The sequence below is a fragment of the Passer montanus genome, unplaced genomic scaffold (assembly GCF_014805655.1).
Source record: "Passer montanus isolate IOZ18808 unplaced genomic scaffold, ASM1480565v1 scaffold40, whole genome shotgun sequence".
In the NCBI taxonomy this organism is placed as follows: domain Eukaryota; kingdom Metazoa; phylum Chordata; class Aves; order Passeriformes; family Passeridae; genus Passer; species Passer montanus.
In genome coordinates, this window is record NW_024368819.1 from 4,572,904 (window position 1) to 4,597,893 (window position 24,990).

Below are 24,990 nucleotides of genomic sequence, written 5' to 3' on the forward strand. Positions count from 1 at the left end.
CCAGTGACCAGCAAGACCACAACTCAGGAACACAGTTAGCCTTCAAGTTAGACATTTTTGTCAGAATCCAGTTGTATCTGCAGCTAGTGCTTCTCTTACCTGTCAGGCCAGCTAGACTACCAAACAGAATTATCAGAATGAGACATCTGACAAATCCAGAAGACATCTAACTCTATTTCTTGTGCTCTTTGTCTCATATTGCTGCCCAAACACACTCATCACTGCATTGTGCTTCTCTATAAATAATACACCTGTGTTCAGGGATACTGGTTGTTCTAACATTTGTACAGAGACAAAGGTAAGAATATTTACTTTTGATTTCTTGGAGTGTTTCTCACTTTGCATTTGAGTACTGTAGGATTCACCTCAGCCCCAGAGAATTCAGAAATCAATTTGACCAATTTAAGGCTGCACTGCTTTGAATGTATCTAACTTCATACATGTTGAAAAGCTGAGATTATGTTAAAAATTTAGTAGAAGTAGCTCAAGCTATGATTAACTGCTTCTACATCAACAACACAGAAAAAGCAATCAAATGAAGCCAGTCTCTCCTTCCACAAGAATTAATATCTCTCCACATTCTATTTTTGTATGAAAAATTTTCACTAGTGGTATTTCACAATTGTTTTCCTGAGTTTTACTTTCATGCACTCAAATCTTCCTCAACTCAAAATGAGAACTAAAGAAACAACCTCCAAAAGACGGTGACACACAAACACAAGAGCACCCTAAAAGCCAAGAACTACAAGTGTTTAGTGGAGCTCAGGTGCTGAAGTTCCAACCAGTTACAACCTTGTTGCTCTCCCTCTGCCTGTTTCTCTGCATCATCACCCTCACATTCCCTTAGTTAGCTAACTTTTCATGTTTGAAATTTTCAGCATGTACAGAACACTACTGGATCTTGCTGGCATGCAAGACAGTTGTTGCCTTTTTTTGAGATCATGTCCAAAACACACACCCTTAAAGAGAAAAGTGACAGAATATTTTGGGAGACTACATATGAGGATCTTTGTTACTCAATGTGTTTAAGAAGAAACAAATCTACTGGGGAAAAAAGGATGCTCCAAATCCTAATGTTTCTACTTACTCTGGGATATTAATGATTATTCTGCAGCAACCATCGCTCCTAAGAGTCAACAGAATTTCCATGTGGTGATCTACCTAACAAGTCCACTGCATAAGAAATCCCCTCATGAAAACATCTTCTATTCCCTACACATACATAAGGAATAGAATACAACAACAGTTGTTCTACATAGAACAATTATTTCCTAAGCAGACCAGGTGCTTTTACAGTGCTTACCAGTCCCCACACCCAGAACAAAAGTAATAAAGAAAAGTAAGAATGAACTGTGCCAAAGACTCAGAGCTGCTAATTAATAAGAGACTACAAAGAAGTGTGTCTGGGTTTTACAGGATGGGAAATGCAGTGTTTAAGGATCTTTCCATGCATGTTAAAATCTGGGGAACTTCAAGCAGACAAGTAGTACTAAATTTCATACTTCTATTGTGACTTCTGTATTTTGTGTTTTCCTTTGAAATATGAAAATAAGATGAGGCAGGAACTAATTTAACTTACAAAAAAAAGTTCTTTACTTCATTAAGGGAAATGAATTTGAAAAAATCAAATTTGATTGAAATATCCAAATCTAGCAAGAAAGAACATAAACATATGCATTTGATCAAACAATTATTTAACTCAATTAAAAACTCATTTATTCTACCATCTTATTAGCAAATGTTCCAGTGACTTACTAAACATTGATTTCGCAGAGTCAGTTACTTATCACTGGAAAAAAGCCAAAAACAAGCTATTCTTCAAGTCTATTTCAACTTAAGGAAATCAAGAAAAGTTTTCCAAAGCTTTTATGTTCTTAGCTACAATTTGTGTATTTGAGAACTTTTCATACCCAGCCTAAACATTATTTTAAGCAAAATCTCAAGAAAAGCTCAGTAGTTCCTCTTTACAAGAAAACCAAAAGGTGCTCTACCCTTCATGCTGACTTCAAGCATACTTTAAGATAATAAAGCAGCTAAATTCAGAAGAATATTATAAACATACAAAAAAAAAGAGCCCTCTCTTTAGTAATGATCCATAACAAAAGCTTAGTAATGTATCTATGTTTCTGGTAATCCAGCATTTGGTTTCGCCTTCTGAGTTCCAGCTTAGACAAAAATCACATAAATTCTATTATTTCCTTCAAAAAACCCCCACTGTAATTACTACAACTTAGTACTTGCAACCATAGCTGTCCACTCTTGATGATGTCATTTAATTTTTAACCTCCTGCAGAAAGCAGCTTCCGTATAGTTATGTCATATATGGAAACAAAGTCTCCATTTTTAGACTACCTTTACACATAATTTCCTTTTTTTTTTTTAAATCGTAACAGGACAAAATCTTCAGACTTCTCCATCAGTTCACCAGCAGCCTTGCCCTCCCTTACCCAAATTTTTCCCAGTTTTATTTTATAGCCTCGTTCTATGTTAGACATAACTGCCAGCTGAAAGTGGATTTTCATCAAGCAAGAAAAGTATACCTTATATTCAGGATTCTCCATGGTCAAATTAGTTTTCAGACTGCATACTGATACATTAAGCAAACTAAAGAATCCCGAAAATATGGTTTAAAGTGTCCTGGTGGTTAGCTTGCTTTTTGAAGACATGGAGAGCAGCACTTCCTGCTCATTTCACTGTCATATGATTTTCCATACTAAATAAAAAACATCTGAAGATCAGGACTCTGTGTGGTTCAGTGGTTAAAATATGGCATGGTTAAGAAGCAACTGAAAACTGGATGCTATAATAGAGAACATCTGGAAATTTTATCTTAAGCAGCAATGCTGGCAGTCAGTTTAGCCATTAGAAACTTTCAATGTCCAGATTGCAGTACTCATACTACAAGACGACTTAGAAGATAACTTAATCTGACAGAGTCACAGCCTAGAATGCCAACCATGGAGATGGAGTAATGAAGAGACACAAAGGAATTGCAAGACAACGAAGGCATTCAAAGCGAAGCATGATGAATGTGTATGGCACTCACAATGGTGATTGTTTAATGTGAGTACTCTCTGTGAGCAAGATTAACATTACTCCAAGGATTAATAAATTTCTTAAAGATACAATTAAATTCCAGTATGTATTTTCATACGTGTTTTTTAGAAAGAAAATCAGCTAATGCATTTAATTGTAACATTTATATGCAAACAAACTGGAAATACTACAGCAGGAGATTAAAAATAGCATTATGCTGAGAAAACAAATAAAAGAATGGACATTGAATCCAATAAAGCTTTCACTAATGCACCAAAATGATCAACTTCAGGTTTCTTTTTTTTTCATTGTCTTCTTTTTAAAGGAATATTGTTTTATGATACTGGCAATAGAGTTATTTTTCTGCATTTCTTAGAAAATCTTGCATTGGTCTCAGCCAAGTCTTAGATAATCATAAAAAAATAAATCAGATACATATCGCTGATTTGATTTTTTATAAAACAACAAGTTGTTTTGAAACAACTATAAAACCACTTGAACTATTAGAAAACAAAATACAGCATATTAAACTGTAAGATGGTATACTTTCAGTTAGGCAGTTTAGTGTTTAATGAAGAAAACAAAGCTTGTAGAATAAAATTATAGATAGGTACCTTTGAGAATGAATTTCTGAGAAAGTAATCTGAAACATTTTATACGAAAAAAAGAAATGACAAATGGGTAATTTACTCTACCTTACACTGCATATGCTTTCTAGCAGTAACATTTCCCAATATTTATTCCATTAGTATATCACGACCATATAACAATTTCCACAATGACAACTTCATCAAAATTTGCTTTTGGTCGTTGCTTTTTGAGTTTTTTGTTGTTTCAGGGTTTTTTTTTGGGGGGGTGGGATGTTTGGTTAGTTGGGTTTGTTTTTTTTACAAGCAAAGCTATAGTGATGTGCATTTCTGTACATCTAAGCGTACAAACACATACACATAACGTTAAGAGAACTAGCATTTATACCCGTACACATGTAATATGCCAGTAAAACAGCAGTTATGGATTAAATACAAAACCTTTCAGGTAACATTTACAGCCCCCACCTCCTTCTTTCAGTCAAAACTCTTTAAATACTTGAAACTGTTGCCACTGTCTCCTCCCATTCAGGAGATGATACCACTACATTTTTTTGGTAGGTTGGGACTAACGGAACAGAAAGTTTCTTTTTCCATTATGACAAAACCCCAGATATATTTCATGCCTTTTGAAGTATTTTCAGTGATTCAACACTACACTTATCTCAACAGAAAACAGCTACACAGCTTTTGTTGAAGCAGTAAGAACTATCAAATTAAAACAAGTGCATCCCATACTCAGCAACCACATTATAGATTAACCAAAAACAAAAAAGTCCAAGTTCACATAAACAGCCACTTGTATACATTTCAGAAATCAAGAAGAAAAAGCATAATGTTTCAAGAATAATGCTGAAATTGTGAAATCTTTCATTAACTGCATTAACATGTATTTTGAGGATTAAACGTCTGCCAGCCAAATTCGGCAAGTTTCTAACATAGTTTAAAAAAACAGATTATCTGATGAGATTTTAAAGGAAGAAGAAGCTGACAAAGCAGATGGTATTATCATTGTCAACACAGTGAACACAGACAATAGTAACTACATTTAGAAGTTAATTCTTGCATACAAACTAACTTTAGGTAGTTGTTAGGACTGCTAGTGACAACATGTGAAGTTGTTTCCCCAAGTCTCTTAACAAACCCACCTACTACTGGTAATAGAAAAGCTGCTGCAGACAACAAAGCATGATAAACATTCCCTCCATTCCTAAATATGGCATGCTTTCTAAGCAAAGTAAAGGCCAAAGTACACGTGTAGTGAATATCAGCATGATACATCTAATCTACTTATGTCAAATATATCCCCTTACATTTGCTGTGTATATCTGATATATACCATTCAAAAACTATAATCAAAGCTAAATGAGAACTATTGAAGCATTTAAGTGAAGTTAAGTAGCAAATTAGAAATGCTGTGCTGTAACTTACACATGCAAATTACCATTAAATAATCTCTTCATCACTTAAACACAAAAATAAAACTATTAAGGTACAATGGTTACAAATACAAAAGACAGAATATCAAGTGTCAGAAAATTAGGATCCGTCATATTTTCAATTAGGTACTTTTGTGCTAGATAAACAAAATCAAAACTTCCAGAACATCTGTTGAACTACCTCTGAGTTGACTTCAAGTGTGAGCAATTTAATCCTCAACATTAAATAAAAATGTCACTACAGCTAAGGTATTTAATGTAGCTTTAATTCTCTAAAATTTGAGTGGCCACGAAGAGGAGAACATCATCTTAGAAAGAAGATAATGAAAAGATTTTTTCTTTTCCTTAGTGTATTAAATGGCCAAGAATAATTTTTAGTATATATTTAATGTGCTCAGACTGGTTCCATATTTATTTAGTACCCTGCATACATTTTTAACAAAGATGGTAGGGTTGGGGGTCTTTTGGATTGGGTTTTTTTTTGGTTCTAGTTCAGTTACCATAATCACTTTTCAATATCAAAGCCAGATAGCAACTTGTCTTGTTATGGGAAAGAACTGATAATTATTGTGGGAGTGAGAGCAGCTTGGTCTAGTTCAAAAACATCTGTAAAATGTATGAATGCAAAAACAAAGAATATGAACATAACTGTAATACATTACTGAAACACAGCATTTGTGCAGCAGGAGAACAAATTTAACATTCAGTGTTTTGAAGTCTGATATACTATACAAAAAATATCAACATCTTGAGGAAAATGAAAAGAACACGTTAATGCAAAGGTTTGGCTATTACTCATTGCAGAGGTTCCAATGAAAAATACAGCTAGTAACAGAGGAATTGAGTTCTCTGCATACAAATGCCTGTATCTATTACTCTTTCCCAGAACTACATTTAAGTATTACATAACACAGTTAGTGTAGGAGCAATTTTGATAACATGTTAAATTCCGTTAAATTACATTATATTTAACTGGTTTCTTAAGCACAGCTTCTTAAAACAATTAGAACAGTATGGATGCTATGAGATGTCCAGAAAGGAGAAAGATCTCCAGAAACTTTATCAAACTTATAGTAAGCACTATGTGGAGCAGGAGAGAACTTGAACCTCTCTTCTAAGTACCGGGGTATTTATGTTTCATGGCATGCATGAGTCAGTCTGCCTCAATGCTGCTTAACCTCTAACTCACCTCAATCTAGAAAGCTGGTGCCATCAGCACAATTCAAACACTGAATTGTTCACATTGTGTTCAGAACCACATAAAATCTCTTGAATGAACACACACGTCAGCTCACAAAAACTGAGCACAGTATTTAGCATTCGCTGGACAGTCAGTAAACAGACCTCGCCCACACAGATTCCACACATGATCTTTAATAAGAAATGCTGATAGAAATTTATCTGTGTTTTCCAGTAAAACTTTATTAAGAAGATAGTAAATCATCAGTGAAGAGCAGCATCTTGTTCTCGCTATAGGATTAAGAACTGCTGCCTTCCCTTCTAGGACATCAGCAATATGTGTTTAATGGTTTAAAGGATGGATTACCATAACAAAAATTTTGGTCCACTTAAAAATTACTCATATATTATTTCTTACTGGTGATATTCTCTAAGTAACATTAAAAACAAATGGTACAATAAATTAGAACTTTTAGGATTTTTAATATGACAAATCAGGATTTGTTTCAATTTAAGATTTTGCTACTTCAAGTAGTTCTGTTATTTATTAGAATCACAAATAATAAATTTTCAAAGGGTGACCCTGAGTCCTATTCAACTATTAAGTTCTCTTTGTTAGTACCTGTATTCTGTAACATTATTTAATAAATGAAATACTACTTCCAGTTGTGTTCTAGAATGTGCCAAATATAAACAGCACACAATATAATTTCAGATTAACTGAGGTTACATTAAATGGGTGATTAATTTGAATAGAAATATTGCTTGCTACAATAAAAACTAAATTGTTTTTATGAAGCACCACCACACGATTAAAGCCCCAGCACCACAGCACTATAACCATTTAAAAATAAAAACATCAACTTAACTGCATTTTATAAAGTCATAGAAGAGTTAGGGTTGGAAGGGAACTTGAAGATCATATAATTCTAAACCCCTGCCAGGGGTAGGAACATCTTCCACCAGACCAGGTTGCTCAGAGCTCCATCCAACATGGCCTTGAACACTTCCAGGGATGGAGCACCCACAGCTTCTCTGGGCAACCTGTTCCACTGTCTCACCACCCTAAGGGTGGGGAATTTCTTCCTAACATCTAATTTCATTCTACCTTCTTTCAGTTTAAATCCATTCCCCCTTGACTTCCCCAGAAGACCCTCTTCCCACTCTCTTGCAGGGTCCCTTCAGGTCCTGTAAGGGTGCCACTGGAATTCTGCAATGTTAGCTCTGTTAGTAGAGTTGACTTGCCCATTACAGATTATTACAGATTATTCACATTTGCTCCTGACTGAGCAGAGTATCAGCCACTGATACAGTGATCATTCAGAAAGCTCAGAATCTTTCTGATCGCTGCAGCTGTAACCTAGACAAACCAGATTATTCATGTGATGTCAATAATATATCATTTTTTTACCCAGCAGACCACATCTTAATGCTTGAAATGCCCCTTCCAAAAAAAAAATATAAACCAACAAAAACCAGCATTAAAAAATATAGCTGGGATTTAGAATGAATTACTAAATCCTTTAAATCCACATCATTCACCTCTAATAACCTCTGCTGAAGGCTTTGAGAGCATGTTCAACTGACAAACAGCTTTACAAACCTCATGTAAATACATTAGACCAGATCTATAAAAAAATGAAATAAATAAAATAAAAATCAGGCTAGCTTTCCAGGTCATCTTAATAATGGTAATATAGCTTTATTGATTAAAGAACAAAGAAATTTCAAACCACAGATTAAAAGACAAAAACAAACCAAAAGTAATACACTGAAGAATGCAACTTTTTTCTCCAAATTCTAAACTTGCAGTTTAAAGGAAGACCTGAGTAAATTAAAATTAAATACTTGGTGTTGCTTCTGTTATTGAAAATTTTTAATGAAATATAATGACAGCTAGATATTGATCCAAATAAACTTCATTTTTACCACTGAAATTCTAATTCATGTGACAGAACCATCTGAGTAGCTACACCCAGTTGGCTGAATGCATTACAATTCATCAGAGAAGCCAACATACAGTTTTCTTTTGTCATCTGTTTGAAATAGGTATCTGTCAGAACTAGTCATCAAAATACAGTAGTAAGAATTCAGGATGTAGTAATTCCTGTGTATACAAAACTCAGTATCTCCAAAATGTTATCTAGGATGCCAACTTAATTTTCATCCATTGAAACAACACTGAACAACTAACATAGTCTTCCTGGAAAATGTACTTTAATCTCCTCCAGGCAGAAGACTCCACTTTATTTTTTAAACACAATGTATACGGGTGTTATCACAGGTGCAAAAAGAAAAAAAAAAAAAGTTCTGTGTTAACACAATTGTAGTACCTCTAATCTCAAAGGCACTGTTTCCCAAGATTAGCTGCTAAAGAGCTAACATAATTTATTCAGCAATTCTTTGACCCGTTTGAAGATCAGTCTATCTAACAGCATACCAAAAAAACAGGTATCCTAATCTTCTATATTTGGCAAATTACCACATCTAAAGAATCTTTTTTTCAATTTCATTTTCTAAAAACTAAACTAAGATGTAAACATTTATGCCAAGCAATTTACCATTTAGTTCAAAATTAAGTGAATACTAAGAAGCTTTACTGTCCAAGGATTGAGTAACAAATCTTTTTTCATTTTCCTTTTCCTGCAGAAAAATTACACCTCCACCATATAGTTTTGGCATTAAGATAATGGAACCTTCAGATGGAAGGTAGAAAGCAATCCAAATCTAAAGGGAGAGCTATGTGGTTTTTTTTGAAAATTATTAAGACTTTACATAATATCATCAAAGAATCAAGAAATTTCAAAACACTGAAGAAATTGCACTCAATAAGTTCCTTTCAAGAGACGCAGTGAAAAGTCAGATAACAGACTAGAAAGGTAGAGACAATTTAAAAATAACTCTTAAATTATTGACCTCTAACATAAAGCTGTAAAAGCTGTTTGCTTCTGTTCTTTGCTGTGCAGAATGAAACAATCACTTGGAAAAAAAGCTAATACTATCAATAAACTGCATTAGGTATATAGAAGGAATAAAGGCAAGTTTATTAGATTAGGTGAGTTCTGCTGTTATGAATTCTGATATTTTTGTATAATGTAACACATGGGTAATATTGGCATTGGCCTAAACAAGTTACAGAATTCAAAATGAAGATTCACAAAGAGTTGCTGTGCTAATTAAAAAAGGGAACCAGCACTCCAGAAATGTCATAATGTACTAAGATTTTCAAATTACTATACAGCTTCACAGCCATAAATCTCTCTATACAGAGGTACATAAAAAAGTCAATCTGCCTAAACACAATACATCAAACTCCCTGAGCAAAGCAGCTCAAATCTCTCTAATCTCTTTAATTCAAGGCTGAAAACCTTATCTGGTACATCATCCTGCTATGCACAATCCACCTGAACTGAAGAGAAGGAAGACATACACAAACACATAAATTAACACAAAACTATCTCAAAATGATAGAAAACCACACTGCTAGTGCTACTGTAACAAGCAGAAGCTGCTCCTACAATAGAAAGAAAACCAGTTGTTACTATTAAGGCTAATGAGATCCAAGGATCACGGCTGCAGTCCTGTAAAAGCTGCTCGGTCACACCTCGCTTCCACAAACCCTCCAACAAACTCTAAGGAAGGGAGCAAACCAATTCCCACTAAGAGCAGGAGATCTGGAATTTCCTGATCTCTTCCCATCCTGTCAGAGCATGCCACAGCACAAGGATCACTAAAAACAAGAAGGGAAACCTTCAACCTGTATTACAGTTTCACATCTTTAGCCCACAGCTTCTTTCATGGCCCTGCTGAAGTGTCAGAGTGCCACCAACACAGACACTCCCTGGGAGCACAGAAAAGGACAGAAAGGCTTCTTCACTACCACTTTCCTTGCTGAGGAGCCATACATGAGGTTTTTGGTAACAGTCAAGTCTGGGTTCAAGAACTAAACAGGTTCTTGAGAAGAAACTCTAAAAATCTCAGATATGAAGAAGCAGCAAAGAGTATCAAGCAGGACTAAGCTTTTGACTAAGGTGCTGTACTTATTTCAAGCTTACATTCAGACAGCCTCCACTGAAAGAACTAGATGTTGTAGTAAGTTATATGTCAAATATTAAGCTTTTAACCAATTATACACAGATTTTTTCAAGTATTGACTTTTATTTTGAAAGTGTATCTAACATAAAATCATATTTAAATCACATGGCACTTTTCTATCTCTCTAATAAAGATGGGGATTAAGATACATAAAGTTTATACCATTTGAGGACATTTATACTTTCATCTATTAGAAAAACAAGCTTTTTTTCTTCTAAATTAAGCATTAAACTCCGAGATACTTAATTGAGTATCAAACTGTTTTTCCAAGAGTCCCATTATGGAGCAAGAAAACATCAAAAGTAAGTTACTGCAAAAATCACCTAACAAACTGCTTGGATCAAAAGTAAATAAGTAAATTTTTAAAGTAATTTTATTTTGTCAACCAACTAAGCAATCATGCCTTTTTTTACACTGAACAAGCCAAGTTTTAGAGTAGTTTTATAAAACTACTCATGCCAAATTAAAAATTTAATGTTACTAATAAAAGCACTCTTTCATGATTTGTCCTTCCAAACTCTTTAACCTTCTCTGTCATTAGGGCTGACTGATAAGCCACCAGCTGTTTTTTTTCTTCTCGGTGCTACAATGCATTCTCTTCCTTTTTAAGGCTAGCATACCCAAGCAACAAACAGCACGACTTTAGCCAGCTGCTAGAATGTCACAAACCTATATATTTAGCTCCCATCTCATTTACTGCCATCCCTCAGTGTCAACCATTTAATGTCCCTTTTGCTCCAGCCTCCTGACATTCCTCACTGAGCTGACAACACTGCGGGCTGGATAGCAGACAGGAGATACAAGAACACACAACAACAAAGCAGAGACCTTATCAGTTACCAGAGACAGAAGCCATGCCTTGTCAAACACACTCAAGCAAAAATGCCTTTTTGGGTTTTGCTTCCCTCCCACTGCTTCTGGACTAATTTTTTTACTGTTTATAAATTGTGTAGTTGTTTGCATAAATATCACCTTTAGATCTTTAGTGAAATAGCAATTTGTTCTTCTAGCATGTTTTGCTTCACCTCTGCTTTGTCAATACTTTTTGCACATTATAACATAAACTAAAGTCACATTTCCTTTGCATTTAATACTGGTTTTAAGATTAACCCTTTTCCTCATGCTGCAAGTGTAAAGAGAATCTTAATTGGGTAGTTTCAATTCCATTTCAAATAACTAAAATAATATCCCTCAAAATGATTTTTTTTCTGCTACATGTTCTGTTCATGTAAAAACACTAATCTAATTACTGTCGTATTTTGGAAATAATTGGATTTTAAATTGCTTAGAATTATCAACGTAAGTGAGAAAGCTGTAAAGATAGACAAATTAACAATTTCATGGTTTTAAAATGGGAATCTCTGTTATCATTAGATTCCCATTTGCAATTATTTAAAGGCCCACAGAACAGTTTGGTAGTTCCCTCCTTTAAGTGGTCATAAAACCCTTTAAACAGTAATTGAAAGATTGTTAACAGAAACTCTCTCAGGAAATCAGATCCTGTGAACAATCTAACAGTAGGCATGCTTAAGTGAGATAGTGAATAATCTGTTTCATCCTATTCACTAAGATGAGGTTTTCAGAACAGTGACAAGACATCAGTTTCAATAACACCAGGAGATGAGTAAAAATTGTTCAATTCCATGCTCTACTTGGGAATCGTGACACATTTATCTAGAGAATTAACAAGTTGTGCTGTGTATAAATCGGTCTCCAAGCCTAACCATAGGATCCAGCAGTGCCCTGTAAGCCTCACAGTTTACATCATTAAACTCATATTCCAGTAACAAAGGATCCTCAGGATATACAGTCCAACAACTAATTTCCATAATAATACCTTTTAATTAGATGTGACTACATATGACATTACCCAAGGCACTTAAAGCTGGCAATTTAGCTGTAGAACTACTTCCATTTCTCAGTAATTAGAAGTGAGAAAGATACATTTAAGTTGGAGCACCACTGCAGACAGTGATACTACAGTTAAAAATACTAAGCAGAAATGGAATTCTTGTACTTAAGGGACATTATTCTCTTTTTTAATTTACCAGCTGTTTTTCCTCCTCTCAAAAGAAAAAACTGACTTCACAGGAACAGGCTTTGAGGTTATCCTCAAGTTTATGCAAAGAAGAGGTGCTCAGTAACCACTTCATTTTATTTCATTAGTTACTGGAACTTTAGACCAAGTTCTTCACCCCTTTAAGGCAACAGATTTCATGCTGAACTATTCAGTCTATTATTCTACATTGCAAAAATTCTACATTGCAAAAATGTATTTATTTGGCACCTTGGAAGATGGGAAGGGAGGAAACACAGAAATTGCACACTTCCAAATCAGAAGACCTCAATGCAGTACTATATAAATAGCAATTACTATTTTTTTCCTCCATAATAGCACTCTTTCACAAGCAAAGTTAAAAATAAAGCAGTAAAGCATCTCACCAAGCAACTAAACACCATGATAAAAAGATGCACAGTATTGTTTTGTGGGTAAAGATAGGCCTTACCAATTAGAGCTGTGACGAAAGTTTCTATATTCAAGCAATGTACTTGGGGAAAAAATGCATTTTGTCAAGCTTCTGAAGTGAGTGAGTAAGTAAGGTGTTTAACATTCATAAACATAAACATGTTTTTCATTCATGTGACTGATTTTAATTGCTTAATTTAGCTGACTAAATTGTAATTTATAATCAGAACCAATATTAGATAATTTTTGCTTTGCTGCTTTAGCTTTTACACACATTTGAGAATTGGTAACAACTGCAATCTCATTCATAGACTTGGAGCTCTATAGTGAAACAAACTGAATTTTACTAATTCATATGGGAAGGTGAATCAGAATTCTTACCTCATTTAAAACAAATCAAATTCTGAAATACCTGTTTCTATCATCAAATATATTGAAAATACTTCCAGTATTTCACAAGCAGAACTATAAAACCTCACTTTCTAAATAAACATCACACTTAGTCATAGCTTTATACACAGTTTATACTACTTCACATTCATTAGGAGTTTATTTACCAATTTACCATTTTCCATGAAAATTTCATGGAAATTTTCATATTTCCATGAAAATACTGAAACACAACAGAAAAAGTGATTTTAAACTGCGTCATCAAAACAAAAGCAATCCCTCTTCCAAAATTTAGAACAAAACCCAGTAGGATTATCTAACTGGTAGCATTTCTCATTCTATTACAGACCTTAAATTATGTACTTCAAGTGTAAAAAAAAGTTAGATTAGAAACTGTCAATGCCTATTTGCCTGTTGTACAAGTATTTCTTAAAAAAACCCCAAAACTATAGATTTCTCAGTGTTAACCACATCTGAAGTGAAAAATTAAACTAGTAATTCCATTCAGCTTCTGGAAATGTTACAAAAAGTCTATCTATTTACAGCTGCCATAATCAGTAAACTTGCAAATTTCACACCTAAATTTGCAGAACAGGTCCAAAACACAGAAGACAGCTTAATATTTCCTTTAGTGTTTTAAAGTCTAATCGGCCTTGTTTGCTCTCAAGGACTTCTGCTATTAGCTCTTAGCAAACCTTGAGTCCGTGTTCTAATTGTAAGAAGAGACAAGTGAGTGAAAACTGAAAAGCACCAGAAACATCTGTAAAAGCTCTGAACCTTGTTGGGAGCATTTAAAGGTACAAGCTGCATGCCATAAGCACTCCAGAGTTAGGTGCTCCAGCCAGCAGCAAGCACTACAGCCCAGTAACACAGTGATAGCAGCACCTTTGGACGTCAAGTCACATTGAATCTATTATCCTAAATACCTACAATTACAACACTAGTAAAAGAGCAGCTTAACAATTGCTACATTCAGGCTTTACTCCTAAGTAACTGCTGCCTTTCACTCTGGGATTTTTAAATAAGGAGATGGGTACTACAACTTCTTACAGTTCTGTGATGACAAACTTCACTACAGAAACCGCAACAGAAGAGGAACTACCTCATATTTATCACAGGAGAAACAGCAGAAGAGTTGTATCATCAGGCTTTGAGACGTACTTCAGGTTTACATGTCAGCCTGTCTGTAGTGACTTAGGATTTAGAGATACATGTATGTTCCAGCCCCATCTAGATTACAAAGCCAGAGTTGCATATCTCTCTCTTGCTTTTAGCTGAACTACCTCATATTTATCACAGGAGAAACAGCAGAAGAGTTGTATCATCAGCCTTTGAGACGTACTTCAGGTTTACATGTCAGCCTGTCTGTAGTGACTTAGGATTTAGAGATACATATATGTTCCAGCCCCATCTAGATTACAAAGCCAGAGTTGCATATCTCTCTCTTGCTTTTAGCTCACCCATCAGTTGACTCACAGAAAAAAAGTGTAATCCTTCACAAAGACTCAAAGGCCATTGTTTACAGTTTTTCTAGTCTTAAGGGCAGCATTTGCACTTGAAGAAGAAAAAAGGATATGCAAAATATTATTGTGACTAGAATAATTTTTAAAAAATCTAATGACATTGAAGCCCAAGTTGTACTATTTGTGTCCACCAGTTGACTCACAGAAAAAAGTGTAATCCTTCACAAAGACTCAACGGCCATTGTTTACAGTTTTTCCAGTCTTAAGGGCAGCATTTGCACTTGAAGAAGAAAAAAGGATATGCAAAATATTATTGTGACTAGAATAATTTTTAAAAAATCTAATGACATTGAAGCCCAAGTTGTACTATTTGAGTATTTGTGTTGAATGACATCAACTTCGCTTTACTTTTAATGCAAGTGACATTTTTTTAAAAAAGGTAATCAAATTTTCAAGTAAATTCAAATTATAAAATTCAAGCAATTAGGTTAAATACTATGACCCAGACATTTAAGAAGTCGATTTGAATAATATATTCATTATCATCAGTACTTAAATACATTAGCAATATAACAATGGGTCATTTACAGTGGAATGGCAATACAGAGATGCCTATTTAATGCACCATTCACATTTTTAGACCACCTGTACTTCACAGGAAAAAATAATCTGATAAACTGCTGCATATCTAAGACAACTTCAAATCACAATTGAATTTATAATCTTTCCAAAACAAGCAGTATCACTGACCACAGGGCAGAGCCCTCAGTGTCCTCTGACACCACAGATCAAAATGTTAGCAACTAGAAGAAACTCGAATTTTTGGGTCAGTATGTTCTGAGTGTTTATAAACCACACAGCTGAGAGATATTGATCAAGCTTACATCAGTACTCTAAAGAGACAGAAACCTTCTGAAAAAGCAGTAATCAACCCAAGCAATTGAAGTGTTGGGTGGATGAATGTACACGATTAGACAGGTGCATGAGCTTTCCCGAAGAGAGGAAGTGCTATACTATATAACAAGAGAGAACTGAGTGCAAATAAGGTGCAAAAAGTAACTGTCTGTTCATCAAGCAAAGTTATTTTTCTTAAAGTACTAAATGTATTGTAAAGCAAAAGAATTCACTCAAAGTAGTGCAGCAAATTTCAAAAGGAATCAGCGCCTTCACAGAATTCACTATTATAAACTACTCTTAAAGAGAAAATAAATATATAAAAGCTTAGAACTGTGAATTAATACTATGCCAAGTGACTGAAATTAAACAGCAATGTTCAACTAGTGTTCTTACTAGCATTAAAAAATAACAGAGACAAATTTCGTAACTTGAGTAGATCCATACTACAACTGATGAATATCTATTAGGTACAGAAACCCAGAATCTCCTACACAGAGATACCTAGATAGCATTTGTGATTTATTTTAAATCCACCATTCCAAACCAAGGCAGGTAAACAAAAGTTCTCCAGCAATGAAACAAAACATGGAAAAAAGAAGGAAATACCTAAAAGGAGAGTTTATTCTTGAAGTTGCATTTGTGTACAATCTTCCTCTCAAGAAGACTATATATATATCTATATATATACACACATACATATATATATATATATGACAACCAAGTGACCAACATCAATGAAAACATATGAGAAAGCCTGAAGCTGCATTTGTGTACAACCTTCCTCTCAAGAAGATTATTTTATATATATATGCACATATATATATATGACAACCAAGTGACCAACATCAATGAAAACATATGAGAAACAAAACAATCTGTTCTTTTGAAATATGGAACAAACTCAGAGCTGAAATGAATGCTATAGATGCAGCATTACACTGAAAACTTTTCCTTGAAAAGTGATGTACGCTTTTAAATGTATTAGTAGCTTCAGAAATAGCATAACATCAAAACAGCATACCTGTTTAGAAAAAACTCAACCATGTTGCTCAAAAGGCAACTTATTTTTTCTTTCTTCAAATTAATATGCATGTCCAAGGTTTGTGGGCAGACTTAATCTAGTAACAAACAATAGACCTTTTACCACTGAGGGCATGTGAATTGATTTTTACCTAAGCATATGATTTATGAGAGATACAAAAAAAAGCTGGTGTTCTGACTGGAACTCAAAACTATTTTAAATAGCAGTTCTAGATAGGTCTTGGTGCCATCTTATCCCAGCAAAACACAGAGCAAACACAAGTAGCAAAGACTTGCATTTCACTGACCTACCCATATGAAGTTACCAAACTCCTGCTGTCCTCTGACTGGAAAGCATCAAATTACTTTTTCAAGGGCAACTCCATAAAAATCTGACTATACAAACAGTGATACCTAAACTATAAAGCTACTAAAAAGGAAGAAATACCTAATATATGTGTCAAAAGCTGACTGACCACTGCAGGGGGAGGGAGTTAGGACAGCATGGCATTAGAATTGCCAGGTTAAGTTTCTGAGGAAAGTATTACAGCTTAGTGCTATAGTTCTCCTTTCATCAACTAAAGGGGAGAATCAGAGAGGGAAAAAACATAATCCTCAATAAAGGGTTTTTCTCTCTGTATTTCCTCCTTCCTTAAACCATTGTGCCTCTCAAATCCCACATCCTTCAGGAGTCTGTTTCCACTCTCTAAAGCAGAAGGAAGATCTGCTCCTGACTTTGAGTAAGAAAGTACAGTCATTAAGGGTTCTGATGTCTAAACAGTAATTTTAAGTTCACCTATGTATTTTGAACACAAGCACTACCTTGCTCTGTTAAGTATTGTTTCAGCACTAACTCGATGCATTTCCATGTTTACTGGCAGTCCCCAGTTCTAGTTAAAGTACACAGGACATTAATTCACAAAAACTACCGACAAGTTCAGCAGGTGTACCCAAGTGTACCCGACCTCACAACAGCGAGCAAAAATATCATGCTGAAGCACATCCTCATCTCTGTATAACACCCTTCTTTCCTAAAATAAACATTTCCAAAAACAGACTGAAAAAAACCCCCAGTATAAAACAAAACAAAATCTGAATGTCACAAATACCTGCCTCACAGCTGACTTTTATTACCTGTATTTGCAACCAGATCTCCTAGACTTAAGTCTTGCAAGAGCTAAGAGATTGCCCACTGAAAACGTGATTCTACAGAGGAGATGAGATGAGCTATAATGAAAGGCACTACAGGAGCAAAACCAATCATGATGGATGTTGACTGCTAGACCTATTTCAAGAAGTTTCACTGGAAACTTCCTTTGCAACCTCAAATTTTGGAATTCCAACAGTTAAACATTTTTAATAAAATTAATTTATTAGAATCATTTTAGTTATTTCATCCACAGAAAAGTAACAGGTATCTTCAAACTCTTTAGACTAATTTTCTAGGCTACCATTCTCCTTTAGCACTTGGCTTCCCCATGTACACACAGTCCTCTTCATCCGCTGTGAAGAGAGGCACCCAAATGTCCAGCAGTGGCTGTTACTGTTAAGGGATTCCTATCCTTACACTAAAAAACCCCAAAACTGAAACACCCACCAAAAAAAATCCAACAAAAAAAAAATCTCCCAAATGAGCTACTGAATGTTTAGCAGGGTTCAAAAAAAATTTTAAAAAAATTGTCAAAAGGTGATTCATATGGTGAGTAATGGAAGGACATCTAATAAAACATTAGATGGAAGGGACAAAAAAAAAGTCTTCATACAGATATTAAGGCATGTCTCCATTTTAATAACATCTAAACAAAGGGGCCCTTTCTCAATCCATATCCATAGCATGTGCAACTAGAGCACACAAACCCTCTCATTAATACATAAAGTTCAAAATCAAATTTAAATTCTTTGTTCCCATCACTTCTATTCAAATGTTTTTCCAATGACCCTACTAAGACTGAAAATTAGTAATCAAACTACTTTAGTTATTTCATATACATTTGTACTTTCATCAGTAGCTGATCATTTTCCAAATCTTCCTTCAGCCCTGCCATTATTCTGTATTCCAAGTTTACGTACAGAGACTGGTTATATTCTCTTTCCTTCGAATTGCAAGGGTAAACAAGGCCAAGTCTTTTAGCCTCCTTCCCTGTTTACCACCAGGGAATGAAAAGCTTAAGTAAAAGAATCAGAACAATAAATAAAGATGATGTTATCATTTTCCTAATCCATATTAGGGATGCTATTAAACTCTGATATTACAAATTGAAAAAGGATTTAAACACTTTGTCAGTGAGTTCCCCATAGTAAAATGAGTCCCTGTGTTCATCGTTGTGTTGTACTAATTAAACAGTTTTAACTAAAATGGTCAGGAAGTACACAGCAGCTGTTTATCACTGCTGGCCTCTGAGCTTCGGCATCCTCAAAGGACACGCTACTTTAGATGCGATAATTACTGAGTTCTTACATTTTTACTGAAGAGGCACAGAAGAGTTCCAACAGAGAATTTCACATTAATCAGAAAGAACAGGGTACTTATTAATAATAAAGCCATGATTATAATAGACAAAAACATTTATTCAGTTCAACATTTGTAGGTACTAATTCTAAGAAATGTTTAAATTGATAGCCGGCAGAAAGTTTAGTCTCATCTCTCTAGAGAAATTTGAGAAAATTAATCATTTATCTGAAGCATAAGAAATGCTAAAGACTTCTAACTATTCACCCACAAACAATAGCTTATCCTCGATTCTTCTGCTTCTTAAGAGCTCAACAATTTCTCTGACATCTTTTCTTCTTACTTTTTAAAATTCTGATGGAAGTTACTTCTCCATGAATTGGAAATGTCTTCAAATTCTAACACTGAAGACTTACAAGAGAGTACAAATATTACTCTATAGAGAACTCTCTTTTAATTTAAGGGCAAAATATGGACAATTAATACAATTGCATTTCTTGGCTGCCTTCTGCAAAAGTTCTCTGCCAAGTTTCAGAAGCGTGTATATATATGGTTCAGAAAAACTAAGCATCTCAAATCTCAGTTTTAATACTGAAATTTCTATACACTTTAAACACCTTTCAAGGGTGCTAGAAGAAGACAATATGAATAGACCCAATTGCATAACAGTAACTTCCTATGAAAAAAAAAATGTGCCACAAAGGGGACCATCCCAACAGTTACACAATTTATCAGACTGTGACTATATAATGGGAAAATTCTCCTTATTAATACAACACACTAAAGAAAATTAATTCTTGCCTAGCAAGATTTTTGTGTATCTTCCACTTACTAGTGCAGAAGCAGAAATTCAGACTCTGCACAGTCAGCATTTAAAAACTACAGGCTGTTTCAGTCACTTAATTTTTTGGCAAGTTGAACCTTGCATTAACTATGGCCTTCAAATAAATATTAGATTAAAAATACTCAATATGCACTAGTACAAAAAAAAAAAAAGGAGCCTTCAGGGGATTTTATAGATTTATTTTAGCTTTTAAGTTTAATTTTATATATACTTTATTTTGTGTGGATAACCAAAGCACAGTACAACAGTAATATCAAAGTGATGCACGCTGTGAAAATTTACTGTTTCATCTTTTGTGTATGTTTACATATACACATACAAAGCATGTTTGCTTAAACTTATGGTAGACCACTATTTTTATGCATCAAAAGTAACTTAGAATTCTGTGCACAAAGTGGCATTATAGTACTATGGACTATTCACTACAGTCATCTAACCAATATTCTCTAAATTCTAAGTCAAAAATATTTACCATAGCAAAAGCTTATTAGAACATCCTAATATATTGCTGCTTTTTTTTTTTAATTTCTGTTACTAAAAATATTATTAAACATACATCATAAAACCAGTTTCTGGTCACTCTTCTCTGAGCAACTTCAGGTTTATCCGTATCTTTGTAATGTATACAAGATAGTCAGTTTGAAAAAAATTATGGCAATTGAAAGAATCAACTAGATTTATCTGAGAAACTCACTCTCACAGTCTATACAGAATGTCTTTCCTATATCTGATAGCAACTAAATTAACTGTTGAATATGAGTAAGAAGTTTCATATACTGTTGTGAAAATTCTCACAGGTAACAATTTCTCTCTTTACACACAAATCTACCTTCACTGGTGAAATTAATACTCTCACGTGAATTTTACACTTTTTTTTAAATAAGTTGGAATCCCTGTACTCTGGACCTTCTAAATGCTGTGATAGCCTGAATTCAAAGCAGATTACTTAATTTCTAACTTGCAGAAAGATTTTAGAAATGGCCCACATACCAAATCAGAGCTTTTTATTTGTATGTAGTGGTATATTCTAGTTGATTAACCATTCCAGGTAGCAATGAACAAATACAGGAGCACACAGAGAACACCAGGCTTGGCTCCCCAGTGAAGCCTGAACTGCCAGGTCCCACCACAGCGGCAGAAGCTTCATGTTTTCTAGCTTACACTTCACATCATCTCACAAGAGCCAACAGCCTTTTTATTCCAGGTCACATGTACACAAATCACAAGCTTCTCCAACTTCCGAATGCCTAAGGGTTTATTAAAACAAATTAGTGACCACTTCAAGGCCGTTCTTCTAAAAGCAAACAAAGAGCCAGCAGGAGCCAGTGAAATAATTTCTCTGTCAGAAACTAGAGACAAATGTTTTCCTGCTCATTTACACTATATTTGATAATTAACTGTCAGTGAAGAGCTAAGCTACTAAATCCCTGATTTCCAGAACAGCAGCTTAATAGTTAAAAGAAATCCAACACCTTTTTTCTTACTCATAATCCTTGTACAGAAGGCATCAAGTTCAGTAAAAATTGCAACAAATAACTAAGGCAACTCTTCACAAAGAATACACTGTCAAGTTATGAAACCAAGATTTCAGTAAATAAGAAATGTTCTAAAAAGCCACTAAGCAATATAATTCTAAGATATCTGGAGGTATTAAGTCCAGAGCTACTTACATGGGTCTATGGAACAATTGCATAGGAAAACTGCTCTCAAAAATCTGTAACGCTAAGGGGTTTCAAAATAACTACTGGTTTTGGTGTGGGGACATGTTTGTATGTACACAGATGTACACAGACACACATATGTTTAATTTGGAGGAAAAATGCAATACAAGGGAAGAGAGATGTCCTTAGTGCCAGTTCAAATTCCTTGAATATTTTTCCCAGTAGAGGTATTTTAACCCCAAAACAAAACAGCTACATGAAAACTTGAAAAGGCAAAAAATATATTTGTCTAAGTATTCTGTTCTGAATAAGGTCTGAAAATTAATTTTCTTAATGGAGCATTGCACAGTGAGGTTTATTTAGAGGCCTGTATGTTCTAAGCAGCACTGAAATAATAAAACTCCATTTGGAGAGCTTAATCTAATTAAGCATACAAAGAAAAGCCACAGAAATATACAAGTGTTACCTCCATTTTTGCTGTTCTGTACTTTCTTCCACTTTATATCACTTTAATGTGCAAATCCCTTACTTGGACCCTGCATTTCTCTACTGCAACAGAACCTGTAAATTCTATTAGGGAAGAATAACATGGTTTCTTATTTTGTCACTGATCAAAGAAAATAGTTGGGGGGTATAGTTGGGGTCGATTTTGAAAGGACTGTTCTTCCCAAGTAGTTTTTAGAAACACTTCATATCAGATGAATTCCAAACAATTCTAGTTAAATGAAACCATTCTCCTTCAGAAGGTAAGTGTACAATGGAACAGAATATCCCATGGAGTGCACAATATTGACAGGCAAGCAAAGAGTTCTGCTTAAGCAGGGTGGGGAAAGGGGAGAGGACAGGACAACCAACCCTGAGATAAAGACACTTTAAAGCAACAGAACTGGTTACACAGGTATGGGACAAATAGTAATTGAGACTAAGTACAGTCTCCAAAAGGTCTTTAAAGGGCTCCAAAGCATTCTGCAGCTGACTTAAGAGACACACCAAGAGGAAAAAAGCAACATCCCAAGAACTACTTTCCTCCGAAAATTCACTTCACAAGTGTCTCAGGATGGAAAACACTGAATGAACAAGTTAATTAGGATCTTACATCTAAGGTTTAGCAATCCATGCTAGTTTGGTATTTAACACAACCTTCTTCCACTCACACTCACTGCAAATCAAGCAAACTGGAACATACACTGATTCCCTAGTACCCAAAGCAACTCAGCATGATCCAAGGGTAGCATCACATGAAATTTACATTTAAAGACGACCACAAGGATCAAAAAATTATTTAGGGACTAAAAAGATATACTTACATCTGGATATTCTTTTACAGGCACATATAGTTTCTCTTGTAACTGTACAATAGGTCCCACAGCATCTGGTAATTCTGCACTTCTCTTCTCCGTACTACCATTTAATGTGTCGTTATACATGTCTTTCCGTACTCTGCTAATTTCTGTGGGGGGAAAAACGTATATTAGGCATCAAATACAGAAACAGATTATAATCTAACATGACAATCTTCTCTTTTTATTATTTCCCAAATCTTAATGTAATTTTCTTCCTCTTCTCATGAACATCACAGCAGCTGAAAAATCTGTTCTGGTTTTGTCTTTTTTCTTGTGTTTCGTTTGGAGGTTTTCAACTGTTTTTTGGTTTTTGGGTTTTTTTTTTAAATTGCAGCACCCATCCTTAAATGTCTTTCATGTCTGTAAATTTGCTGCCTACTCATCCTGTTTATGGAATTCAGCTATTGAAGTAAAAATTACATGCACCTCCTCAGAACACTTATAAGATTGCTCACATCATTTAAAAGGTGTATAAAAACAGTTCTTTTATGTGTTTTTTTTTAATAATAGAGCAGCTAAAAAGGAAAAAAAATAGAAATCTGTATCCAACATAAAAAATAGAAAAATGCATCTATACAATACTTTTGCTAGTTATGGGATTAACTATAGCTTGGAAATTAAATGGAGCATCTTTCAGCTATGGGAAATAGGACAACTTAATGGTGTAGTTCATGCACACATGGCACGACAACAAACTGGTAGATACTGTTCTACTGACTACCCCCAAAGAGATAGCAAAAATAACAAAGTCAAGTGTGGTTTCAGAGACCAGGGCAAGCTCTCTATGCACCCAGATGCCCTACTTCATTTCAAAGTAATGAAAAACTCCTCAAGAGCACCAGGGAATATCGAGGGTGAAATTTTAAGTACTGTTTCTACCATTTGTACTTGGTGTTACTCACACCTTGAAGTAATCACTTGGAAGATGCAGTTTAGTACTTACAAACAAGGTAGTTAAAAGTGGTTAATCTATTTCAAATCTACATTAGTGTCACTAAGCTGTCACAGTCTGAGGATGAACACAAAACTTCCTTTTGTTTAATCAAAAAATACATTTAACAAAAAGTTACATTTTGCTTCTAAATCTCTTGAATGTGGTATTTAAATTGCTGCTATAAGAATCAGAAGTTTCACATTTCATAACTTATAGAGTCCCAAATAGTGTAAAAATGTTCTCAATGAGTTTATTTCAGTATCACTGAAGAACTACTTAAAATGAATGTAATGACCAAATTTCAAACCAAAAACTAACATTTCAACTGGATTGTTCCCAAAGCGTTAAAACTGCCAATAGCATGGGCTGTAAACAAAGCAATCAGTAAATCCAGTCCTTTACTTAGAATTGCAACAACTGCTTTCAAAACCTCCAAAATTAAACATGACACTGAAAACAGAAATCTTATGTTTTCATCTAAATACAGGAAGCCACAGAAAGAAGTCACTTGAAACTCTAGCAGCAGACAAGAGATGAATATAACCTCTGTTTCATAATCAGTCTCTTCTCTGGCAAATGATTAATAGCTGAGATTTCACCACCTGAAAAGCTGTGGGGTGGGGCAGAGCATCAGAAAGGAGACATCTCTGAAACAAATATTCAGGAATAAGTTGTTTCTCTGCTGGAAACTGACACATCATGTGTACTGTATCATGATTTGGTAGTTAACACCCGTTTACAATGGGGAGCACAAAGTTTGTCACCATGTAATCATAGTGGAAGGAAAAAAAATCCTCATCTCCTTCTACCCAGAGAATTTTGGCAATGAGCACAAATTCCTCAGAACTACAAGCAGTATTTATACTGGCTTCACTATATAAAGAAATGCTTTAGCACAACTCTTTGAACAAATACTACTATCTTTTGGCATACTTTGTTCCCTTTTCATTCTCTTCAGATTTTCCACTAATTTACACCACACTGAAACAAGCTAGGCAGTCTGTAGAAGTATTGAAGCCTAAGTAGCAACCTGGTAGTTTTTGTTTATAGTAGGCAGCTACTCAGTAGCTGCACCAAATTTTCCTTTTAAAATGTATCTTTCATGAAGAATATAATCACTAACATTGGATATCATAGTCTTCACAGGACAAAATGAACTTTTATTTTAATCTTTCCTTTGACACAT

At 34.6% G+C, this 24,990-nt stretch overlaps 1 protein-coding gene across 9 annotated transcripts in view; it reads right to left on the reverse strand.

Annotated features, from left to right (window-relative positions):
• The window catches only part of QKI (QKI, KH domain containing RNA binding), a 151,159-nt gene that overhangs the window by 90,713 nt on the left and 35,456 nt on the right, over window positions 1-24,990 (reverse strand). For all 9 annotated transcript variants that reach the window (XM_039718944.1, XM_039718942.1, XM_039718941.1 and 6 more), the window contains exon 2: window positions 22,835-22,977. In XM_039718944.1, the coding sequence (XP_039574878.1) occupies window positions 22,835-22,977 (143 nt within the window). The remainder of the gene's footprint in view (window positions 1-22,834; window positions 22,978-24,990) is intronic.